The 21,474-nt window shown below is 34.2% G+C and overlaps 1 protein-coding gene across 1 annotated transcript in view; it reads right to left on the bottom strand.

The window, feature by feature from the left end:
- The window catches only part of ADGRV1 (adhesion G protein-coupled receptor V1), a 358,311-nt gene that overhangs the window by 306,501 nt on the left and 30,336 nt on the right, over window positions 1-21,474 (bottom strand). Inside the window, exons 12-26 of the mRNA XM_059836928.1 lie at window positions 18,527-18,559; window positions 17,337-17,463; window positions 17,060-17,245; window positions 16,202-16,382; window positions 15,485-15,648; window positions 14,800-14,923; window positions 14,162-14,428; window positions 12,634-12,760; window positions 10,253-10,470; window positions 8,428-9,171; window positions 6,240-6,613; window positions 4,093-4,269; window positions 2,390-2,570; window positions 1,598-1,800; window positions 842-971 (exon numbers count right to left, since the gene is read on the bottom strand). Of these exons, the coding sequence (XP_059692911.1) occupies window positions 842-971; window positions 1,598-1,800; window positions 2,390-2,570; window positions 4,093-4,269; window positions 6,240-6,613; window positions 8,428-9,171; window positions 10,253-10,470; window positions 12,634-12,760; window positions 14,162-14,428; window positions 14,800-14,923; window positions 15,485-15,648; window positions 16,202-16,382; window positions 17,060-17,245; window positions 17,337-17,463; window positions 18,527-18,559 (3,236 nt within the window). The remainder of the gene's footprint in view (window positions 1-841; window positions 972-1,597; window positions 1,801-2,389; window positions 2,571-4,092; window positions 4,270-6,239; window positions 6,614-8,427; window positions 9,172-10,252; window positions 10,471-12,633; window positions 12,761-14,161; window positions 14,429-14,799; window positions 14,924-15,484; window positions 15,649-16,201; window positions 16,383-17,059; window positions 17,246-17,336; window positions 17,464-18,526; window positions 18,560-21,474) is intronic.

Below are 21,474 nucleotides of genomic sequence, written 5' to 3'. Positions count from 1 at the left end.
CTGAAACAACTACATGACCAAAAATTCCACAGGCATGAAAACTCAAACTTTTATCAAACGAATGCTAGCATAACACCATCATGCCACATTGCAGCACACACATTTATGTTAATATGTTTTAACTTTCCAGAAGGCATCACACTTGCAATTCTGAATTGCTTAGAAAAATATCAGTTAAAAAGGCACTTTACAGCTCTCAATATTTTTTAACTAATTCTTTCCCCCCAACGAGGAGGAATGTCCCTTAAAAACTTTTTGCAATGGAAATAAATTCTGTAAAGCAAAATCAATTTTACAGGGCAGGAGCACTGATGCTTGCCAACAGCTGCAAGACTAACGTCTCACAGCAGGATTTACACTAGCTTCTAGCTAGTTCTCCAACTCAGCTAAACTCCCCAGGCATCTCAAAACCCATAATTTTCTAATGTTATAATCTATTTAAACAAGCTATGAGCCAGTTTATTGCAATTTCTCCAGTTTTATTTAAGTGGTAAATAAAAAGTACATCCCTGGCTGTTAAACCTTAAATACTGAAAACTTGGAAAAAAAAAATTTTTTTTTTTTACATTACTTTATCTCCTTCTATCAACTATGGAATTATGCAATTTAAAAAGCAGCAATTGCCTTTGAATGTATGGTAGTAACATATGTTCTTTGAGATCTGATTGTTTACAGCAGTGATCAACAAAACATCTGAAGGACAGTTTTTTCCTAATAAGAATTGCTGCTTTCTGGAGGGTGTGTCTTTTGAAATAACATGGAAGTAGTTCACAAGATTAGATTTTAAGGGATAAATAAAGATCACAAAAATACAACCAGTGATTTGATATATGTGCCTTACCTCCTCCCTCTGGGTTCAACAGCTCCACTTTAAAAGTTTTTTCTAGTTCAGGAATAGAATTGTCGGTGATGTTAACAGTAATGTACTTGTATCTTTCTCCAGGCTGAAATTCCATTGACCCCCAAACGGCCTGAAATATGACAGGTCTTCACAGTTTTGTTCAAGTTTAGTGATTTCATCCAATGAAAAAAGAAATACAACCTCAATTCTTTTTATCAAAACATCTACTTTTCTTCACTTTAACTTTAAAAAATCTGCTGAGTCTTTGTTATAAGAAATAGCAGTCTAAATTCACTGAATTATAAGCATCTTCTTTTATCTACATTTTTCTGCACAAACATCAGTCATACAAGAAAACAAATACTTATAAGCTATGTTGTTGAATATATACAAGTCCTAGTATGTACAAACATAATCTTCACCTGCATATGCACTTATATGGTCATACAAAGTCTGATATACTTAGAAACAATAGGAAATATCCATTTTTGCTGCACTGACAATTTTCTAAAGGATATCAAAATCAAACCAGGGGTTTTTCTTAGGAAACACAACATGCTGCAGAGAAAGGAGGCAAAATGCACACAGTGGGTTATATTTGTATATTATTATGCATCTATCACAACACCATATTAAAACACTGTCTCTATGAAAAGAATCACAGCAGAGCTAAAATATTCAAACCAGCAGCTATTTCCAGGACAAACAGCTTTAATTAAATTCTAAAATAATTACACACCTTGGCAATGGCCATACCTGATAATCTTTAGGACTGAAAGCTGTAAGTGGCACTGTCCTGTATTCCATAAGAACTGTTCCAAGAAGTCCTTGTGCACGAACTACCAATAATCTGATGTGTCCAACTTCTTCTTTAACAGTGATATGGGGCACAGCAGAAGCTGGCAGAATCATATCATCACTGGGCTGAGGAGGTGGCCCCACTGAGAACTGCAGTAGACCTGAAAGACAAAAATTATTATTTACATGGCTTCTCATATAAAATTCAAATTATAATAATAAAATATAAAAAATGTATAATATCTAGATTTAACATTTATGAAATTTTAAACATATTAAGATGCCTATTTCCAGGAATGAACTATGAACCATTCTCTCACTGATACTCATGTTAGTCTTAAAAAAACTATTTCACAAGAATGAGTTCAAGGCTTTCCAAAAGAACCCAAATGTCATAATATTGGGTACTTATTGGTATAGTAATAGGCATGCTTAAATGTCTCCCTCTGTTACAAATTCTCATTTTACAAAAACTACCATAAAATCAACAACATGCAATGTGGTTTTCTTGCAGATGGGGATGATCCCATGTTTGGTCCAGGCAGGTTTAATTGCTTTTTTGTAGTATTCTCAAGAGTAGGTAATGTGACTTTCATTCTTGTATAAAAACTATGCATTAATCTGAAGTTATATAAAGTGTAATACTTGACATTGCTTCCTCATATATCTAGGCTAGGCCAATTTTTTACCTCTTGAGCTAGAAGTACATATAAATCTGCAATAAGACTGTATCATCTTCAACATTGTTACCATATGGGTGGTCACTGGCTTTAATGCTGATATCAGTAGTTTCCTTTTCTGGATCTATACTTGCTCCACTGGTAGGAGTTGAACCTAGTTTTCCATCTCCAGACACTGCAGAGACTAATGTCACACGGAAATATTCATTTAGCTCCGGAATGTCGTCATCAATGACATGCAAATTTAAGACCTAGAGAATTATCAAATAATGGAGAAATCAAAGTATGAAACATACATCCCTTAAGAGTTTATGATCCTTTTAAACAATTAAGTTTTTAGTCAATCAGCTGTATCTGCTCTGAGCTCAGAAAGAAATGTAGAGAAAATTATTGCCCTCCAAATTATTTAACCTTTTGAATACCAATTCCAAAAACATCTTTACCAATTTGTCAGAGACTTCACAGCAATTAATCTAATTTAAAGAGCAAATGAAGTGAGCTTTTAATGTCACCTGACACTTGTGATTACAGATCATACTACCATGTAACATAATCTGCTCTGCATAAATTATAATATTAACCTCAGATGATTCCAAATTCCTATATATTGTGATAAGATTTGACAAATATATAGGAGAAAAAATTTAGGAAGCTGATGTAGAGCCTTGGGAATTAGTAGCTTAAAAATGTCAATGGAAATTCTCTTAAGATTTTTCACCTGATGAGCAACTGGTCCCACTCTGTTTCTTAGGTCCATGACCATTGGGTTCTCTGTAAGTAGACTATATTGGACCACATAGCAATGGAGCAGGGGGGCTCACCAGGTCTTTTCTACAACTTTATAAAGTCAGGACTCATCCATGCTGCCAGACTGGAAAAGCTTGGTAAATTTAAGTGACTGCATGTAACACAGTAATACATTTCAGTAGAGAATTAAAGCTGAATGAATAGCTGCCAGGAGCATACTATTTTCCAAAATCACAAATTTTTGCCAAGCAGTAATCAGTTACATTGTTTAACTGGGACCAAATCCACAGCTCTAAGTGAGTCACTGGGATCTTTTCAAATTATATCAGTAGGTTTCACTCAGTCTCTACTGACTTCAACAGAATGACAGAAGAAAAATTAAAGACAGTATTTTCTACTATCAATCCACCCTTTCTATTTATCAAACACTAACAAAAAACTCTTATGAACTTTCTATAGTATTGTGATTCCACACGTCTTTTTCAAATAAATGTGAAATTCCCATGCTGTGGGTTGGGGTCAAATTCACAGAAATAGATTAATCAAAAGGGACAGAATGTGGCTAACAGTTGCAAGACATTTGATTACAGCAGTGAATTTGACTGCTGTCTATGCAACTGTTGTGGAGATAAAACTGACCTCCACAACTCAGATCAAAACCTGATCATATTCCAATTTTAGAAGTCACTGGATTCATTATTCAAGCCCAGGACTACCTATACTTGAAGTATTTGCATACGTATACATATATCTAATATATATAAACATATCTTATGTGCAATTATTTGCATTTAAGCATTCATGCATGCATGCATAGTAATGCCTGAAGTGAGATTCATACAGATATATAGGTGTCTATGCTATCACTCGTTAGATGTCAAAGATGAAAAAACCCTTGCAAAATGTAATAAAAAACATGTGAAGAAAAGACTCTAGTGTGAAAACCAGTCAAGCATCCTCAGAAGGTGTATTCCAAGCAGGTTTGCAAAGGACAGGATGAATAGTTAATAGGAAGGTAGGGTTTACCTCTGATCTCTGCCAAGGAAGGAATGTGATAGTGCCACTGCTGTTAGAAAAATCATTAAGGGAGTAATTAATGCCCCTGGAATCAACCTGTGAGATAATGTAATTTATATACACATAGTCTAGGGCACCCCTTGTTCGCTCCACAACACAGGATATAGTGGAACCCTCATCAGCAGCCTGGAAGAAAGCAAGAAATTGACATATTTGTTATGATCAAAGTAAATCAAAGGAATAAAGGTAAAAGGTTGAATTCTCTAATGCTATTCAAATGTTCAGCAATTCCTTATTGCTGTCATATTACTTTCAGCACATTTGGAGTGATAGGAAGCTGAAACTGATTTTGATGGTGGTCAGAACAATCTTAATGGAATTTGCAGTAGCTCCTAGCATCTCCCTGAGGTTCACCAGTAACTGTACCCTGTTGTTTCTTTTGGACACAAAAACCGTATCAATGTTTGAAATGTGTACATCAGAAGCAAAAGACTGTTTTTTATGAAGGTCAGGTATTTTCATTTTAATTTAAAGAAATATTTGGATTCCTCCTTTCCCTGACTAGAAACACTATGGAAAAAAAAAGATACATTTAAATTAAACTATACTGTTTTGATTCAGGAAAAAACTGAAGAACTTTTTGGGCTACACTATTCTGCAATTCTGTCTTCACAAAGAACATGCCCTTAGCAGCAACAATTTCACACAATTGGAACAAATCAGGTATTGATACTGGCAAAGTGCATTAAAAAATTTATGATCATCAAACGAAAATAGAAAATCATTTTAGTTGAAAGTTATCAGAATGACTAAAGCTATCTTAAGCATTAGGTAAATTTCAGAGCCGTTGTATAGCACAGTGCAGATACCTGATATGCCTTCAGCTGCTTAACAGAGAGATACAGACATAAGGAAATTAAACTACTGAAAAACAATGCTATAAGATAAAGGCAGAACAATTAAAATGCCACATAAATTTTTAATTTTGCTTCATGGTTGATTGCTGATCTGTGGCATCACAGAATTATCAGAGGCATTAGAAACTGAAGGAATCCATTATGGTAGCAGATGGTAGGCACCTGGAAAGCAAACTGAACCAAACCAAAAACTCATCAGTCAGGCAAGATGGTTGCCTTCAAACATATCATAAGGACTTCAGATAGAAAGGATGCACTTAAGAGATCATCATAAGAGCTCTCAAATTTGAAAGCATTATGATTTTTTTCCAAAATAATCTAATAATAATATAAATGGGTATCATGTCTTTCTCCCTCATAATGATTAAAAAACTAAAAAATTAATTACGATTATTTCAATCCCCTCAAAAAAAGATTCAAGTTTATATACTGCATATATGGTGGTCACCTCCATATTTAATGTTTAAAAACAGTAACTTACAGCCACTATTAAGTGAATTCATATCAAATATGATGATGAAAATGATTATGATTTAATTTAAGGGAGGAAGAGATTGGAACAGAACCCAGGAGAAACAACTGCTGCATAGCACAATCGCTCACCATGTGCTGACCAATTTCCAAACAATTACCAACTGCATTCCAGGTAACTCCCCCAGTTTATACATTGGACATGATATTCTGTAATATGGAATGTTCTTTTGGCCAGTTCAGGTCAGCTGTCCTGGACATGCTCCTTCCCATTTTTTGTGAAGCTTCTCACTAGCTGAGCATGAGACACAGAAAAGCCTTCGACTCAGGTGAAGCCGTACTTAGCAACAGCCAAACCATCCTTGTGATATCAACATTATTCTCATCCTGAATCCAGAACTGTACCAGATACTAAGAAGAAAATGAACTCTCTCCAAGACGACATCAGGTTACAGTCTCAGAAGTTACAGAAGCAGAGGAAAAAAAAATCTGCTCTAGGAAATTTTAAGCCTTAATCTTCAGTTTATGTGATAAATTAATTTTTTTTAATAAAAATAATTTGGAGGGGATTTTAAAAAAGTAATATTGGAAATGCTAGTCACTGAGGCTGTATAAACAGAACTTATGCAATTCCAAATTCTAGAAAGTTTTGCTTGACTACTAAAAACTAAAAATGTAGAATCAAGGCCCTTCAAAGGTTAGGTAGCCTTGCCATTAGTTAGATTGTGTCTAAAATTTATCCTGTGGTTTTCCTTATGAGCATCTTACCTCAGGAATACATGCTCCAGTGAAGCCAAATAAACCATTAGCATTATCACTTTTCTGTATTCTTAATCTTGCTGTTGTGTTTTCTTCTGAAATTCGAGCTCCACCACACACAGAAATGAGCTTTAGGATGAATAACTCCTCTCCTTCTTCCTCTTTGTCATCCTTTGCAGATACAATGAATGATTTATTGGTTTCTCCTTGATGATACTCCAAATAACCAGAGACAGGGTGTACATCACTCTTCGCAGGAGTTGCATGGAGTTCATAGATCTCTGCTTGTGTCAGTTTTCTCTCATAAAGCCTTATATCCTGCATTAAACCTGTGTACCTGCTGTTGCCATTGATTCCTGCTCCAATTCTCACTATTCCTGGACCTGAGAAGCAAATTAGATTTTTTCTTATGTATTAGGTTCAAAATAACTAATGTATGTAATTGTTTAATAATCTATGGTAAATTGTTTATTGTCCCTGGGTTAGTAATCATATTGATCTTGAAATGTAGACTGGGAGGCTCCTGAAGCCTCATCTCAGTGTTACAGGCAGATCATTACAGGTCAAATAACTCCTTCCTAGATGGTTCTTGTTTTTCATCCCACTAATTCCATCTGCACATTGTCATCATCTCTTATCTTAGGGGGAATCTTGGAAACTTCTCTCTTTTCATTAAAAAATTTCAGAGCCAGCTGCAGCCAGTCTCAATTTTGTTTTTCCAAACAGTTTCTTTACCCATTTTATATCTTTGTATATTTAATGTCCTCTGCTAGGACAGAGAATCCGTTCTGATGATCAGAGTATTAGCCACACAGGACATGCTTATACCCTTATGCACTAGAAGAGGGGCTTAAGAAATGTAGACCCAGTTCCAAGCACTTTTTTCAACTGCTTTAACATTTCTTTCTCTCCAAAAAATTATTCTATTCAGCAAATCAGAGGATGTAAGTCCTCTTTTTCACAAATAAACTAAGCTGGTAGCTCATACTCACTCCTATCACTCTAAAACATAGAGAACATATCTCTTCAGCTGTTTTATGATTTTGGGAGGAAATGTGCTACTGAGTGTCACTTCTAGAAACAAGAAGCCACAACTGCTAATGGTCCCAAGACACAAGGCAGAGGATGGTGAGAAAAGCCAGGCTAAAGTACCACTGTAGTATCCACCATTAAAGGGTGAGAGATTAAAACCTTAGCTAATACTTGTAGTATCTCCAGACAGAGCTTTATGTTTGTGCATATATATGCATGTATATGTATTTGCATTTAACATCACTGTATATTTTTAAATTTTCCTTCTTTGATTACAGAGGAGCCTGCACTCAAGAATTTGATAATCATACACTGCCTATCCCCATGAAAGAAAACCTCTGAAACTGATGGGGAGAGAAAGAAAGGAAAAAGAGGAGATTACTGCTATGAAAAAAAAGCACATGGAAGAGTGAGGAAATGCAAAAGAAAAAGTAAACATAAGTGTATCCCCACCATACAATACCGGACTTTGTAAAGAAATTATTATGATGCTCACTGCTCTGCTAATTGAGTGTAAAAGTGCATAATGGTTATACATGACTAAGTCACATCTGGGAATACAAGTAAGAGGAACCAAAGTACATATGCTATTGTTATTTGGAACATCATAAAACATATGGGCAAAATTTTCATATACCCTGTTAATACATGCTTAAGTAAATCTAAACCCTAAAAATTCCATTTCCTACAAAGTAATGGCTTAGCTGTAATATAATACACAACTAGAATAAAAAACATTATTGTATTTTGTTTCAGAAATTAAGAGAAAAATTTCTTTCGTAGCCACAGTACTGTAAATCTAATCAAAATATTAATTGTAAATATATATAACTGTAAATCTAATCAAAATATTAATTGTAAATATATATAACTACATGTATAGTTATATACCTATAAGCCTACCTGTAGAAATATAATTTTTAATTTTTATTTTTAAATTCTTGAAATTCAAGCTCCCTTACAATTCTGATGCTTTTTGAAAATTTCCCAGCTCTTCCATTTATATGGTTTTTTAAAATCCCTAGAATTTTCTATTAATTGCTTTTAACTAACTAATCAGATATAATAATTTCTGAATCTTGCATACATCTTTCAAGGAGCTAGATTCTTCCATATTTTGTAGAACTTTACACATGAAGAAAAATAACACAACCTATTGCCTCACCATCAGCAATTGCTTCTCCTTTAAGGCTCTTAATTCCTCCTAGAACTGGAATTCCATCCATGTAAAATTCAATTATACTTTCATCCAGAGTAATCAGAATGTGAACCCAAGTACTTTCATCAAGATATTTCAGGACTGCTGCTTTGGCTATGTATGTCATATAGGATCCTAATGCTGTATAATGAAGCACTACAGAGACATGAGAATCATTTGTTTGGACTTTCACACCATAATATAACGTCCCATTACCATCATCCTTTTCAACTATATAACCATCAGTATTGATATTAGGAATTAACCATGCTGAAAATGTAAAATTAGTTACTGCAGTATTTCCAACATATGGGTACTCCAGACCAATAATTCCAAATGCATCCTCTTTTCCACTGAAATACAAAGCATCTGTTCCACTGTGATGGCGTCTCATGTGTGGCTGAGATTGCACTGAACTTGGAAATGATCCCAGCAACAAGAAGTCCACCATTGGTGGTAATCCAGCTTGAAACGTACTGGACAGTATTTCCCAACCTAAACGGACAGCACCAAAAGTGCCTTGATGTCTCCAGATGGTGAAGTCTGTAATATAGGAAAGATCATCTTCAGAAAGAACATCTTCTGCTATCTCTCTGTCCTGACTCTCTGGATCTATAACGAAGACTCCAAAAGGGTCATCATTGAAAGGGATCATCACAGTTACAGCAAGGCTTGTGTCAGACAACTGCCCACCAGGACCAGGAGACCCACCTATATAATGGAAGTAAAGAGTGAAAGTTACTGGTCTGAAAAAAGTTTCTATGTATTTTAAAATATTTAAACAAAATACCTTTTTAAATAGGCCTACATCTTCTTTAAAGCATCTCTGAACTCTTAAAAATTTCTCCAAATTTAGGATTAACATAAAATAACTGTATTGGTTTTAAAACACTTTAGAGAACATTTTCATAGAAAACAAGCCATGTTATTTTTCAATTGCAGAATATAATTGCCTTTCAGTTAAAACAAGATTAGCTCAGATTTCCTGAACTGGTAATGAAATAGGTTGCTTTTGTTTCATTTGAAAAACATGGGGTCAAATTAATTTCTCATTGTACTCCAAGATTTACACAAATATGAAATGGCAACATTTGGTTCATTGCCTCCAAATAAGCAGAGATTACCCTGCAAAATCAGTAACTAGTTGTGTGTTAAAACTGCTCCTAAGTCCTGCCATTAGTCACCTACTTCTCCACAGTGAGAAGGCCATGGTATGATTGTAGAGATATGCAGCATCCATATCTCTATAGCCTCCATGCACCACTAAGTAGGAAATCTTCTGTACATGCATACAGATTTCACTTACAGAAATGTCAACATATTTTCATTTGTATCTAGGCACAAAATACCATAAATAGTACTGAGGTGGAAGGAGTCCAGCAGATTTGGAACTCTACTCAGTAGCAGACCTGTAGCAGTTGTAAATTAAGGGATATGAAATGGTAACTATTTGTATTTTAGAGAAATTTTTAGAAAAAAGGAAAGAAACCGGCAAATCTCCATTATGCTAGATATGGATAACTTTTTATACCTTCATTTTGTCAGCTCTACACAAAGCTCTACATTTCTGAAATCACTAAAAGGCATCTTTTTTAAAGGACTGATTCCAAAACTGTGTTCATATATCTACATTAAAGAAAAACTGAAAAACAAACCTAAAATGTCACCAGAAAAGTATAGGATGACATAGACATCAAAGCAAAGCTCTTTGCAGAACTGTTTTCTTTTTTATTGATTAAATATAATTATTTTCTGCCAGATAAGAAGGGAATGGTTACATGAAGAACAGTACCTGAAACATTCACCAGTTTTAAAATGTAAAATTCATTGAATTCAGGAATTTTATCTGAAACTGCACGGAGCACTATCTGCTTTGATTCTTCACCATCCATGAAGTACACAGTCCCATATGTTTCATAGAACTCTTCTCCTGGCTTCAATGTAGAGTCATTATGAAACAGCTGCCAGGTTAATGAGACATTCCCAAAGTGTCCTCTATGCCTCAAAATCCTATTCAGAGATACAGAAAGAGTCAATGTCCTGGCAGGTATGCATCAGCATTCTCCATTAACAATGGAAAACATAGACTAGTCATCCTTACTGTGGACTATAATATGCATTGTCATAAATAAGCAAAAATAACAAACAGAATCATGAACAGTAAACACTCCTCTTAGAGGGCTTGCAATTTCACATTAGAACTCTTCATCAAGGTATGCAGAGATGTCTTAGAAAGAAAGTAAGCAATGAAGGTACATGCAAAATAGCACTGTTTAGATGAACATCAGTTTGTCTTGCACTCCTATTTTTTAATAATAAAAATGAATGTAAAATTCAGCAAATTAACATTAAAATTGTGTTAACTGGCCACTCTTAAGAAAGAGAAGGCATTTAACTACAAGTATTTTGTTCCTTTAACCATTAAGGTGCCTTAACCTTTTTTGTATTGGTATTTAATTTCAGTTATATAGTAGGTCCTTCACAAACTTGATTATTGCATATTAAGAATTTAATAAATACAAAAAAAACTTTTATTTGTTTGTATAGCTATCTGGTAACATATTTTCACTAATTTCAAAAGTTATTATAAATAAAAACTGAAGAACTGAACTGAATTGAACATAAAGAACTTCCTTTATTAACAAAATATGTTTGCATTTAAAAAGAGCATTTCTGTTTGTGTGGCAAAAACCAAAGAAAGCTTTTTAAACCATTGTTGTACAAGTCTGAAAAATTAATTCAGTAAAATAGTCTAGGAACAGAAACACAATAGGTTTTTACTGCTTCCAAAGGTTTCATTTTGTTCATATTAAGCAGGATGTTCCATTCCTGTGGTGTAGCAATGTAGCACTGTTGCAGTAACTCCAGTTACTCTCTTAAAAGCTCACTGTTGCCATAGGTGTTCTCACTGATATAAACTAGTCTGACCCTTTTCTTATGTACTAAACAAAAGTCAAATCCTTTTGGGGGTATGGAAGAGACAGTTTCCTAGTAAATATATTTTATCAATAAGGACTAAGCAAGGTAAGATGTAGGTGACCTTGGAATAATGTACTTCCAAAGAGCACATAAAACCTGTATACCAACATGTATAGTTCAAATCATCATCCTTCACACCATCAATTTAAAAATAGAAATTATTAAGGACCAAAAAATCCCTAAAGAGCAGCATAACAAAACCAGCCACAGAATATATATTTAATATACTCTTTTAACAAAGATTTTAGTATTTTAGATCTGCAACACAAGCATAAGGATCTAATTCACAGTCAAAGGCATCTATTTCAAGGCCTTAAACCAAACAATCAAATCAAATAAAAATATATAAAAGATAATTAAACAATTGTGGAAAAGCCTCTTTGCACACTGTCAGATTTATTGTGAACCTATGTTTTTTATACCCTGTCTAAAATTTCCTCATTGAAAATCAGTATTTTTGTCAATTTATAACCACATTCTCACTTTAGGAACATAAAAAGGTCAGATGACATGAAACTTAATTTCTTAACCCTTCCCTTTCCTGAATACATCCAAGCGGCTACAGGTCAGACTAGGGAAAAATATATTCAGCCTAGAAGAAAGGCACATTTGGACTTTGAGTACAGCTCCTGTCTGCAATTTACAGACAGAAGAAAAACAAACTACCAGAAAGAATACAGTAAAATAGGTTTTTTGCAAGGTAAGATTTCAAACAGGGGTGCAAAAAGAAATTAACAACCACATAGCTGTATTTCACTGTATTTTGAAAATATTTTTTACTTCTTTATTGGTCCAGGTTATATCCTGCTCATTCATCATGATCCTTCTGAATCTACACTCTCATTAAAATGTGTGAAAACAAAAACCCCTATGCTGTAATCTTATTTGTGTGAAGATATAAAAAAGCCCCCTGTGCTGCAATCAAACTTGTTTATATTTTAACAGGAATTCTGTACACATTTTAATATGCACAGTCTACTTGATAATATAAAAGTTGATGTTTGATGTTTTGCTGATCCTTTATTTGTTTGCAAATAATTTAATCCAAAATTTGGTGAAGCTATTTTTCTAATAAATTTTAGCAATGCAAAAACAGGACTAGATCAAAGCACTATCCATAAAATAACACACACATGAAGATATACATACACGTATCCAAAAAAGGGGCAAAAACATTATTTAAAAGTTACTTACAAAAAAAAATTACTTTTTCCTTCTTCCACTGGCTTCTCCAGAGGTTCTAAGGAGAAAATTCCATTAGGATCATCATTTGCTTCGATAATAACTGTAGCCACTCCAGCATTAAAGATAACAGTATCCCCTAAAAAGAGGGTGAATAATTTTATCAAAACTGGAATCAGAAATGGAGCTAACTCTAAAACTGAATGTATTTTCTTCTCACAACAACAGCTTTCATGCAAAGAAAGAAACAAGCAGTGATAAAACAAGCAGTGCAAACTAATATTTGAGATATTCAGTAACAGACAAATCAGAGTAAAAAAAAATGTAAATAGCATCTAAGGCAAGGATCAAGAATGCAGATTTGAAGAAAAAATTGTGACATGACCAGAGATGATGCAATTCTGAGAGGAAAGGATTGTATGAGAGGCAGTACTTCATGTTTGATCAATTGGTCAAGTCAGAAGAAAAAGACATGTATTCAGAGATCCTAGCTCTCCTTTTGAACTACAGCAGAAATATTGCACTTTAACTAAATACAAAACAACAACAATCTCTAAGACATTAGTCATACCCATATCACAGCCTATCTGAAAGGAAAAAAAACAAGATATTGGTGAAGTAAGGTGGAAATTAGTAGGATTTCTTTGTGTATATTAGCAGAGTAGGGACATTTCAACACTTCTTTACATCCACAAAGGTACATTATGTTTCCAGCCCCATCCTAGCTTTCACCCTTTTCAAAAGTACTAGACTTGTTTTTTTTCCAAAGTGAACAACACGTTTATGGTTTTAACTTCATATACCTCTATTTGTATTTTGTCAGAGGTACAACAGTCCAACAAAATTTTCAAAAGGGATGTAAAAATCAAGGCCAATATATACAACAGATGATAAAAAGAAAAATAATAATTTCTTTTTTTTTCCCCTTTCAGGAATTCATCTAGAAATATTCTGTATTTTGCCCATTCTGGCAGGAATATGTGAAAAGAGGAAAGCCATCACAGGTTTTCAATAGAATGGTAAAAGAAGATACCAGCAGATCCTGAACAAGGTTAGTGAAGTAGAAAGAGAGCACTGAAGAGAAAATTTAAGAAGGGAGAAGTTTGGCTTTGTCCAATAATTTCCACAAAGCTGATGTTCTCTAACAGACCTGGGTATTAGACTGCATTCTAGCTGGCTTCTAGAAACACATGAACTACCTTATACTCAGATAATTGAGAAAAATTACCTCTTTATTTAACTTGTATTTTTTTATTGATGAGTCAAAACCCCATCTAATTTGGAGCATTTGGAAAGAGATTTCAATTCAGGTTATTTTTGGAGGACAGTTTCAGCTTCATAATTTAATTTTTGTTTCCAATTAAACAATTTAAGGTCAAAATCCAAAGAGGCTGTACAGAAATTTTATAGAAATGTTGATGCAAACTTTATTCATATAATGTCTGGCATTTATACATTGCTTTATGATAAGAATAAGCTGATAAAAAGTAGAGAAAAAAAAAAGAGAGTTACTAAATATATATTAAATCATTGCTTTTACCTGTTGAATTCAAAAGGAAGATATAAAATACTTCATCAGCTTCAGGGGTATCATCATCATTGATATACACAGATAAGGTCTGCTCTCTTTCTCCAGCATCAAACAGAATTAAACTCTCCTTTTCACTGGGAACAAAGTCTCCCTCTTCAGCTGTTGCATCTCCATTAACAGTAATATACTGAACAGCAACAACAGTATTAGCAGATCCATTCCTTAGGACTGTAAAGTTTGCAACACTCCCTTCTGTAACGCTCACTGTCAAAGGTTCTGAAAAGACACGAGCAACAAATTCAAGTTCAAGCCTGAGCTTCTTGCATGTGGCTTATTCACCTAATCCCCCACAAGAGGAAAGAGAAGGCACATGTCATTAAGGAAGGGAAATACTTGCATGTAGAAGAGAATATTGTTGTCCTTAGCAACCTAACCAATCCAAGAGCCATCAACAAGAATAATGACATAAAATGAGAAAAAATTCTTAAGTTAAAAAAAAAAAAAAGCAAATGCAATACAACAACAAAAAAAGTATGTCTTAAAACACTAGCTCCACTAGGATTAAGATTTTTCAATGACTGGGTCTTTCAATAAAATCTGTACAGGGTAGAATATGAATTTAAAATTGAAAACCAGTAATATCTAACCTGCAAAATAAATGGGATCATCATTCCTTGTAATTTGTAAAAATGCAGTGGTTATATTGCCCAGTCTTGCTCCACCAGTGGCATTGAATAATCTGATTATGAATACCTCCAACTCTTCAGGTACCTGAATGACAAAATGTTAAGAAATTAATTTGTTGCGTATGAAACAATAAATAAATTAAAATGAACAGCTGAGGAGGTTAACAAAACAGAGTTTCTGCATGTTGTTGTTTATTTCTTGTTTCACAAGTGTGTTAAGAGGGAAGACAAATGACAGTTCATACACTCACACAAAAATAATCATCAGTCAACTTATTTTTACAGCTATTTTTATTCATTTATTCCTTTATTACTAATTATTCTCATTATTTCTTATCTTACTTCAAATATATCAGCATTAAAAATATAAGATTAGGATTCTTGCTATCAAAACAAGCAGTTTACTTATTATTATAATTTAACCACATGACTACTGACAGATTCTAACTTTTTTGTTTTCGGATCTGCACAATGTCTCACATTCTCTTATGATTTATTTAAGTAAAATCACTTCTATCCAAGTATTTTGATTTTTCTCAAAAAAAATTAACAGTTTCTTAAAAAACAGATTCCTCTTAAATTTCAATGTTTCAGCACTTCCTCTTTGCTCCACATATTTACACAAAAACACTGTAAATATTATTACCTCATCTGGTAGAGAGTAAATCGTGATATTTTTTGAAAACTCCAGATTATCAAAGAATATAGTCCCTTGCTCTGGATAGATGTCATTGGTACATGCTGGGTCAACAATCCAGGACACACTAACACTGCCATAGTTTCCTTGGTTTCTTACAAGTCTGTAAGAGGCTACAAAATGTAAACATGTACAGTCAGTGTGCGTCTCCAGGAAAACAACTCAAAATGAAAAAGGTCAGCAAAGCTGAAACAAAGGAAAAGGAAAGGAAACAGTAAGCAAATCCACTTTTTGCAAAATTAATATGCGAGTGCCCTACACAAAAAGCCACAAAATATTAGACCATTACAGCACTAAAGACTTGTATCAACTCTATTGATACAACAGAGATAGATAAATTGAAGTTACACATATGAAAATTTAGCTCATTCTTCTCTCACATAGCACCTCATGCTCACCAAGCAGAACAACTACCACCAGGCTGTTCCTTGGAAGAAAACAAATTCTCTGTCCCTCCTGTCTGGTATATTCTCAAGCTATATTTTAACTGGATTGATCCCTTGGCTTTCAAGGCCAATCCTCCTCCACACTAATCTCCACTGCTCATCATACTGTACTCCCTTGGAAACTCCTGAGTCAGGCATTGTCCTACAAAGGTAAGTAAGGAAAAGAAGCCTTGCAGGACCAGACAGCAGAGAAAGCAGTTACTCTAATAAAAAGAATTACCAGCATAGATGATTTCTCCTTTACTTTCCTTTATTGTTACTGACAGTTCATCAGGTAGAAACTGAATGACACCATGTGGATCATCATTCTTCAAAATGGTTATATTTACCCTTGTGGCATTTCCCAGTTTGCCTGACATTTCACTGTAGCTGCTGAGCACAACAGCATATACCTCATCCAGCTGGAAGAGGGAAAACTCAGTCAGAATAAAAAGATTTATGCAGCAGAAAGAGAGGACAATTTCAACAAAATAAAATTACACACATTTTCTACATGCACAATGGTTTTGTACATCTTTGTCATCTGTAACCGTGGAAGTAAAGATTTTAAAAACACCGACATTAGGCTAATTTAAAAAGAACTTGTCAGCTTGCACTATTAATAAAGTATGAATTTATACTTCATATATTTCTTGAACAAACACTCACAGCAGATGCACCACGGAACACTAAAACAAGCATTGCATCTTTGCATCTAAACAGCCAATATTAGTGTAGACTGGGGAGCACTGAGTTCAGTTAGCAGGTATTTACCAAAAACGGAACAAAAAGAAAGCAATTGATTGTACAACCCTCAATTAAATAGTGGTATTCTATAGTACAGAATGCTATGGGCGCCAAAAGCTCAGACAGATAAGTTTTAATTTACAAAAAAAAAAAAAAAAAAATCCACTGAGGCCTATTAAAGCCAAAGTTACCTTCTAATAATCCAGGCATCCCTGGTTTGGAGACTGGGAATACATTCCATAGAAAAGCATTGCATACTTATTCTGCTACCATATATTTTCTTATATTTTAATAAGTGACAAACTGTTATGCTGTGAAGACAATTTGGAGAAAGGAAAATTTTCATTTCTACCTCTGGAATCCCATCCATCCTTGTCAAAAGAGTAATTATGATCTCTCTTTCACCAGGCTTAAATTCCAGAATTCCTGTGCTTCCATAAAACTCATTATTGTCCCTTGGTTCTACAGTGTATCGCAGAAACTGCCTGACAAGGCTCCCTCTGCTGCGGACAATCTGCAGTTCGACAGAATCCCCCTCCTGCAGAAAAAAAGAAAATCTAGCATTTTACTTGCATTCTGCTAAGATTTACTTTTCCATAACAATTAAGAAAAGTTATTCAGATAGCTACCTTGATACTGTAGGGACCTCTGGAAGAGGGAGAAAATTCAAACACTCCTCCAGGATCATCATTTTCCAAAATAGTGATCTCACAAGTAGTAAACCCATATTTCAGTATTTGGTTTTCCACACTGACCCTGGTCAAGGAAAAAAGTCATGCTTTTTTTGAGTGATGGTTCTTTTAGTAAGTAAATACATATCTATGTGAAGGACATTAGAATCCTGATTAATTTTATGAATAAATTAGGAAAACAATTACCTAAAAAGAATATAATAAATTAGGAAAGATGCATCAGAGTATTCCATTCACTTGCAGAAAATCCAACCTTTGTTCCTGAGATACCTTTGCTTTCTGATTATTTTTACAGCTTATAGTTCTGGGGCTTTTTAGTCACACATACACAATACTAAGAAAAAGAAATAGAATTATATACTAAAAATTTAAAATCACTTTTAGTATTACTTTTTTATTTGGATCAAAACATAAGGAGTGATCCAAAATCACATAAACAAAGAGAGCTTCCATTTCTTGCTTTCTTTTTGTCAGATATAAACTTTGTTTTAAGTACATTCCATTAAAAATGCAAGAAATATTATTGCTGAAAGATGCATAAAGAATGCACCTTCAGACTGGTGATTTTGATATAGTTTATTAAGTGTTTGTTTATGAATTCAGATTCATCTTCCATGTTTTCTGGAAGAAAATTTCAATGAACAAGCAGGAAATATATATTTTAAATGGTAATATGTCATATTTATTGTATATTTTTAAAAAATGCCAATAGACCCAAAAACTTGTGTTAACATAAATTAAACCTATGTCATTCAAACAAAAAAAAAAAAAGATAACTGCTCAACAGAAAACTTCTTTACAGTTCTAGTCCACTCAGGAACTTAGGTGGGACAAATTGTATTTCTGGCAGTTTAAGACAATGGATCTGTATTGCAAACAAGCACAGGTGTCAAACACTGAGTCATGCATTAATAACTTTCATCATTCACAAATCCTAAATAAAGCTTCATGTCAGAAACCCATGCCATCAAATTAAAAACCGAAGGACAACAAAGCATTGTCCAAAGAGATGCAGAAGACATGATTCTTGAGACGAAAAGAAGTTATTGACAGGTTCTGTTCAAACTAATCTCTCATAAAACAAAGCATTGATTCATTAAAGACAAACCACAGTTCACTGCACTTACCCAAAGTACACAACAAACCTTTCTGTCTCTACCCTGTTAACAGAGAAAGAAAAAAGGAAAGAAGAATAGAGGGAAAGAAAGGGGATGGGGGAATGAATGAAAGTGCTAGCTCCTGGAATTTCAATAGTACCAGTCTTAGACAATAATAAAAACAAGAGCACCACAAAGTTTTCTTTTCCCTTTCCAAACACATCATGTTCATTTTATGGGAACCTCCTTCCTTGGCATTTTCCTGTTGACAAATGCTAGCAAGTGGGCAATCCTCACTGGTGAGAAATGACCCCATGATCAATTCAGGATGTCAAGGCCAATTCATGGTATGCCCTACCCAGTCCTCCTTCAGGAGATCTTTCATTGCCAGCCTTTGTGTCTGCTCACAACTGCATCAGCAGCCTACATTTATAACGTAATGCAAAAAAATATACAATCAACATGCCTCCATTTTGTGTTATTTCATCAATCTGACATAGTAATGAAAAAAATAGATAAGTTCATTGGGAGTTACAACACATACATCTCAAAGACTATTCTAGCAAAAAATCACATCAAACTTTATTTTTGACATTTTTTTTAGATTAATCAGATTATCAGAGTAAAAGAGCAACAAAAAAAGAAAAGAAGAAAACCACCACCCTTCCAAAAAAACAAGGAAAAAATACAAATAGGAAAATAAGCACATATGACAAAACTGTCACATCAATTCAGATGAAAGGAAATTATTCAGCAGTAACAAGCACGTCATTTTATGAAAGAATGCATAGATTATTTTCTTAACCTAAAATAAATATACAGTTAATATTAAATCTGGACCTACTTTTAAAACTGTATCAACAGATAAACAAAGCATTTATGAAACGAAGTTTTGTATTAAAAATAATTCAGCTTCAGAATTCAGTAGACATGAGTTCAAACAAAAGTTTAAAGTAGTAAAACAAATACATTTACAGCTCTATTCCTTCAAATAGGAGATCTGATTTAATAGAAATTTCTTAGTTATTTCAAATGAGGCTACTTTTTAAATACTATATATGAAGACATTCTCCTTTCCTTCAGAAATGTATGCAAGTTTTCCAAAATCTTCAAGTATTAATACTATTAAAAGAGTCAAGGTGAAAATTCCAGAGCTAAAATTTATGCTAAATTTTCATTATATTGCTCTTAACGCTAAACTTTAATTATGTCACTAAGCTGTTGGTAATATATTTCACAGCAGAGAATACAAACAAACAATTATGTCAAGTGGGTCTTTGGTACGTTATGTACAAGTTTAAGTGGTTAAGACACAATTATCAAAAAGCCAAAGGGCAATGCTAAACTTCATTTCATCGTCATGAAGTCAGACTGCCTGAATCCAAACACAGCTCAGATGAAAAAGGGCCTGTTAACTGAGGACTAGTGCTAGAATCCAGTATCATTTTGTAGTGCACGATGGCAGCTCTAACAGAATCCAAGGGGTAGCTGAAATTAAACAGTCCCAAGCTACCATGAGGAGGTACTTTGAGTATCTCCAGGTATACTTTGAAAATACTTAGAAGACTGGCAATACTTACTACCTTTTGACAGTCACAGTGTAAATCAGACCAGAATTTCAAGAACTTGGAAGTTAGAAAGCAACTAATCAGATTCTGACCGTCCTGAAACAACTGCTAAAACCACCATTATCTTGGATTTTTCTCTAGCCAAGTTTTCAAAAGTAGGGTCACTTGACTGGCTGACTGATTGATGGATCTGACCGTGTTTTCCCTTCATGACTGGCTAGATTGCCATCAGTGCTCCAATGTATTAAATGTTGGTTAATATTCAACAACAGCAGATGGAGGTTGGCACTAGAACAGGCTCCACAGAGTAGCAGTCACAACCCCAAGCCTAACAGAGTTCAAGAAATTTTTGGACAACATCCTCAGGCCCACTGTGTGATTCTTGGGACATCCTATGCAGGCCCAGGAGCTGAATTTGATGATCCTGATGGGTTCTTTCCAGTTTTGTTTATTCTGTGATTCCATGCTAAAACAGACTATGCAAAATAGAATAGAAGCCACGAGACACAGGCTTCCAGCATTACATGAGCAATGAACACAACAGGATCCCTCGTGTCTACATTCTGGGGTACTCATATACAAATTTTCATATCAACCCTGGACCAGTATTCATCAAGAGACTTCCTGGCTCAGCCTTGGATTTTTCTTCTTGCTGTGGACCTTCCTGCCAATCACTGACCTGTGCCTGATGCTGGTGACCATTATTCAAATTTGTCCCTGACTTAACCTGCCCTACCACCATGACCTTATCTTATGCCCTGGATGGAAGGCTGCCCCCACTTCCATATGAAAAATCTCATCTGAAAAGGATGGTCATCACAGAAGAAAATGACATTTTCTTTAAAAATACCTTAATTATTACTTAGCAAGAACTACAGATAAATTAGGACAACTAAGAGAAGCTTCAAAATGTTATCTCACTGTTTTAAAATGCATAGTACAATAAAATAACAGAAAGAAGATTTTTGACTGTGTTTAAAATAACAAGACAATTATTAAATAAATACTACTGAAAATAGAATAGTGATTGAGAGATGTGTTTGAATTTGGTAACTTTGAATAAAGAACTATAATTCTGAAGAAAGTGAATGCTTTGAAAAGCCCATAAGTAACAGAATTGCAACTGTGAGTTTGTATTAGTGTTACTCTGAAAAACACACTTCTCTAAAATCTTTCTCTTCTTTCAGGTATCTCAGAAAAGGTGCATTCAAACTGCCTGTTGAATGTTACTCAATTTGCATCCTCGATTTGTGTTCACTACTTAATTTTTTTCAGAATTATCTACTGAATTAATTAGTGACCTAGCTTTAAAGAATAGTATTCAAGGAGGATTGGCCACATTATGAATTCCACAGTGTTTTTTACCAGAAAGAACACCTTCTCTCCAGATTTAATCCACAATTTATTTGA

The sequence above is a fragment of the Haemorhous mexicanus genome, chromosome Z (genome assembly GCF_027477595.1).
Source record: "Haemorhous mexicanus isolate bHaeMex1 chromosome Z, bHaeMex1.pri, whole genome shotgun sequence".
Classification (NCBI taxonomy): Eukaryota; Metazoa; Chordata; class Aves; order Passeriformes; family Fringillidae; genus Haemorhous; species Haemorhous mexicanus.
This window is presented reverse-complemented; position numbering and strand designations above follow the sequence as displayed.